General features: G+C 60.2%; 1 protein-coding gene across 1 annotated transcript; it reads right to left on the reverse strand.

Annotated features, from left to right (window-relative positions):
• Positions 1–809: 809 nt before the first annotated feature.
• On the reverse strand, positions 810–3,403 carry SPPL2C (signal peptide peptidase like 2C). Its single transcript, XM_043470794.1, has one exon. It carries the CDS (start codon positions 2,923–2,925, stop codon positions 853–855), a length of 2,073 nt encoding a protein of 690 aa, XP_043326729.1. The 5' UTR covers positions 2,926–3,403; the 3' UTR covers positions 810–852.
• Between the last annotated feature and the right edge of the window lie 499 nt (positions 3,404–3,902).

Here is a 3,902-nt window from a genome sequence, read left to right on the forward strand (position 1 = left end):
TCTAAAGCTTAAGGAATTGTGGGGTCCTCAAGAGGTCATCTTGTCCATGCTCCTGCCTCCAGATAGACACGGTATTATAAGTCTCATGTTGAGGATGAGACTCCTAAGCCCCAAAGGGTTTAAGAGACCAGTTCATTATCCAAGGTCAGTGAAGGAAGTGGGGGAACTAGAGCCGTGGTCTCCTAAATTCTTTCACTCCGGCTCCAACCTCTCCATCCCCATTTTGAGATGATTCTAAAGTTGTTTCTTATCTGTTCTCCATCCCCCACCACCCTTCCCCCAGCTGGATAGCAGACTCCCTCTGTGCCCACCAACAGGGTGGGGTACACAGCAGCTGCATACTTGATTTCTGTGAATGCAACAGGTGGATGACAGCAGACACACACTGGGTGTGATGCTGCTGTCCAGGATGCTTATAGAGCAAGAATGCTTAGCAGGAAGGGTGGATGTGAGCTGACGCTGGAAGGCTGCTTAGAAATGTTTCATCTGGGCTTCAGCATTTCTGTCTGGGGTGGGAAGGGTTTCTCAGCTAGAGGAAACAGCATGTGCAAAGAGACAAGGAGAGGACATGGCATAATCAAGGAACAGTAATGGTTTGATTGGACGTGAGCATGAGAAAAAGATGGGCAATGAGGTTGGGGTTAGGCTGCAGGGACAGACAGATGTGGTCTGTCCCAAGGACCCTGCAGGCTCTACATTAACTGATTCCATGGTCACTGCTTCCTTACAGTCCTACCAAACAAAGAGGCTCCGTGGGGTAGATACAGAATATCTTTAATGCCCCAATTTATTTTTGTCACACGTGGCTTTGCTCTGTGATAGTCTAGAGGCACATGTCCCAGGGCTCCTGGTTCACAAGGGAGCTTGGGTCGACATGCTCTTCTTTACCTTAAGGCCATTCCTCTTGTGGAGGCCAGTCCAGGGCAGGCTGGCCTCGTGGGCGTGGGCCTGGGCCTGGGCCTGGATGTGGCCCAGCTCCGAGGGCGGCGGCCTGAGCGGTATCAGCATAGCTGTTGGCATCAGTGGTAAGAGCTCCTCTGAGGCCCCAGAAGGGGTACTCGACAGGTCATTGGGCTCCAGGTTGGCATCGCTCCAACCCTCAGAGCTGTCACTGTGGCCTTCTGGGCTGGTGGCTTCATCCTCAGATATGGTGACAGTCTCAGCCGTGCCCTCCCCAAGGCTGCTGTCTAAGTCTCCTGCCAGGGTAGAGATGGTGGCCCCCTCGAACTCCCAGACTCTGTGGGTGTCTGCTGCATGCTCCCGCTTCTGCTCAGAACCAACGGAAGGGGCACTGCAGAACCCTGGCACAGGCCGGGTGAGGGCCTTGGCTCTCACCTGGCCTGTCCAGAAGAGGGCGAGCTCTTGGCGGCAGGCGGCCACGGCCAGGCTGGTGAGTAGGGTGCTAGACACCAAGTATAGTAGGGCAGGCTGGCCCATCTGCATGAAGGCCATGGCCAAGAAGGTGACCAGCAGGCCCGCAGCGTAGGCTGCTGTGCAGGCCGCGAAGTAGACCTGCCGCGAGCGGATCTGCACATCAAAGCGGTGACAGTAGGCCACCAGGAAGCCGGGGACCACGATGTCGCCGAAGCCGAGGATGGAGAAGGGCTGGTCACACAGGGTCAAGGCCGAGAAGCTCAGCCGGGGCACCTTGAGGACCATGGGCAGCCTCTCATGGCTCAAGGAATCTGCCGGGCCCGAGGCCACCCCAACCATGATGCTCTCGCCGGTCCTGGTGAGCAGGGGTGTGATGAAGACGAAGAAGACGTCGAAGACTAGCAGGGCCAGCAGGAAGGAGGCGCAGCTCTGGAGGGTGGGCAGGCGCATGCGCCGCAGGACGAAGAGGCAGTAGGCCACGCCCAGCGTGTCCTGCAGCAGCCACGCCCAGCGGTCCTCGTTCCGGTAGGCGACCCAGAGGGCCGTCACCACCAGGCACAGGCCAGCCAGGAGCAGCAGGGGCAGCTGCAGGCGGGCCCGGCGGCCGGGCCGGGGCCGCTGGTCCCGCCACACGGGCAGGTGGCGCACCACGGGCACCAAGCAGCTGTAGAGGCCGGTGCCCGCGCCCAGCCCGAAGATGGCGATCATGACGTAGACAAAGCAGTCGTAGAAGAAATAGAGCAGCAGCATGATGGAGCAGGACATGGTGACCACCGCGCCCGTCATGGCCGGCGTGAAGTCCACCGGCGCATCCTCGTCGTCGTCTTCAGGCCCCCGCCGGGCCGCCAGGGCTCCCTGCGGAGGGTGACCGCCGGGCCCCCCGCCCCCTCGCGCCCGGCGCCGCTGCAGCCTTTCAGCCTCAGTCACGCCGGCCCAGTAGCCGCCCACGGCCACGGTGCCCACGGCCAGGAGGAAGATGACCACCATGTTGTAGTCGAGGATGGGCTCCGGGGGGGCGTACAAGGCCACGTGGACCCCGTTGCCTCCGTGGGTGTGGCTGAGGATGTCCAGCATGTCGGTGTAGCGGAGCACGGCCACGGGGATGGTGAGGTCTGGGAGGGGCTTGCGGGGGTTCTGGGCCACCGGGGTGATGTCTGAGCACTGTTGGCCGCTGACCCGGCTCACGATGAGCAACCCGTGGGCGCCTCGGCCCTGAGCCAGCCAGCCTTTGTCGTAGAAGCTGCAGTTGCCCCTCATGACCATGGCGGTGGTCCGATGGAGGGGCCGCTGGCTGGCGGAGCCGTCGGGGTGGGCCTGGTGGGAGGAGTCCTGGCCTGGGCACCAGGGCGTGCCCGTGCCGTCGTGCAGGGGCAGGAGCGGGGCGTGCTGCAGGTCCCGGGGCAGGGTGACGTAGTCGGAGCGGAAGAGGATGCAGTAGTCCTTGCTCCAGTTGTCCGACACCACGTGGACCACGCCGTACTCCCCCTGGGCCGCGGTGCTGGCCAGGAGGAAGAGGAGGAGGAAAAAGAGGAGGAAACCCAGGCACGCCATCCTCCTCAGGCACCTACCGCTGCGTCCCAGTGTGGCAGCTGCCCACGGTCCCCTGACCCCTCCCAGGGCTGGGTGTGGCCCGCTGTCACAGAGCGGCTGCTTGGCCGACAGTCCAGGAAACCAGGGCCACACCTACCTAGTCACAAAGCTGGGCAGCCTCTGGGGATCCTGTCCCCCATCCCTGCCTCCAGGTGGAGAGGTCATCTGCCTAGGAGGAACTGGACCAGGTCATTTGAAACAAGAGGTGGGGGAGATGGGCTTGAGGATCCCAGGCAGGATTTGGGACCAACCTTGCCCTTTACAGACGGGGCAGGTGCCTGGCCCTCTCTGCCTATTTCTGTAACTTCGAGAAATGAGGATATTAGACCAGACGGTTTCCTGGGCTCCTGGGATCCCTGAGCTCAGCGATGTACATTTTTATCCAGCTCTTCCTGAGTGCCAGGTACTTTTTCTGCAATCGCAGCCTCCTGCAAGAGGGTATTACTACACCCATCCAGCGCGAGGCTGTGAGCCCTCCTTCAAATGATGCCCCTTTGCACAGGCGCGTGACCGGAACTTCGTTCCCAGAGTGACCAGGATTTAGGAAAGGCCACGTGGCCATTTCTCGCCATTGGAATTGAGCAGAAATGAAGTGAGTCCCTCAGGAACCTGGACAGAGACCATGGGTCTCCTTGTCCTTCTCTTTCTTTTTCTCACAAGTCACTCATGGACAGGCCATCATCTGTGGAGAGGGGGGCGATGTCCTAAGAGATGGGGAGAAAGGGAGTGAAGGAACCAGGTCCCCGGATGCTTGCATGGAGTACGGGGTACTCATCGTGGACTGTTAACGTATATTATCTTCCTTAAGCCACAGGCTTCTTGTGAGTCTGTTACAGCAGCTTTGTTGTTCAGTCGGTAAATGGTGTGTGACTCTTTGCGACCCCAGGGACTGCAATGCGCCAGCCTTCCCTGTCCTTCACCATCTCCTGGAGCTTGCT

The sequence above is a fragment of the Cervus canadensis genome, chromosome 1 (assembly GCF_019320065.1).
Source record: "Cervus canadensis isolate Bull #8, Minnesota chromosome 1, ASM1932006v1, whole genome shotgun sequence".
Lineage (NCBI taxonomy): Eukaryota > Metazoa > Chordata > Mammalia > Artiodactyla > Cervidae > Cervus > Cervus canadensis.

Excerpts from the sequence above, each read along its gene's own strand:
- SPPL2C (XM_043470794.1), bottom strand. The coding sequence starts at position 2,925 with ATGGCGTGCCTGGGTTTCCTCCTCTTTTTCCTCCTCCTCTTCCTCCTG.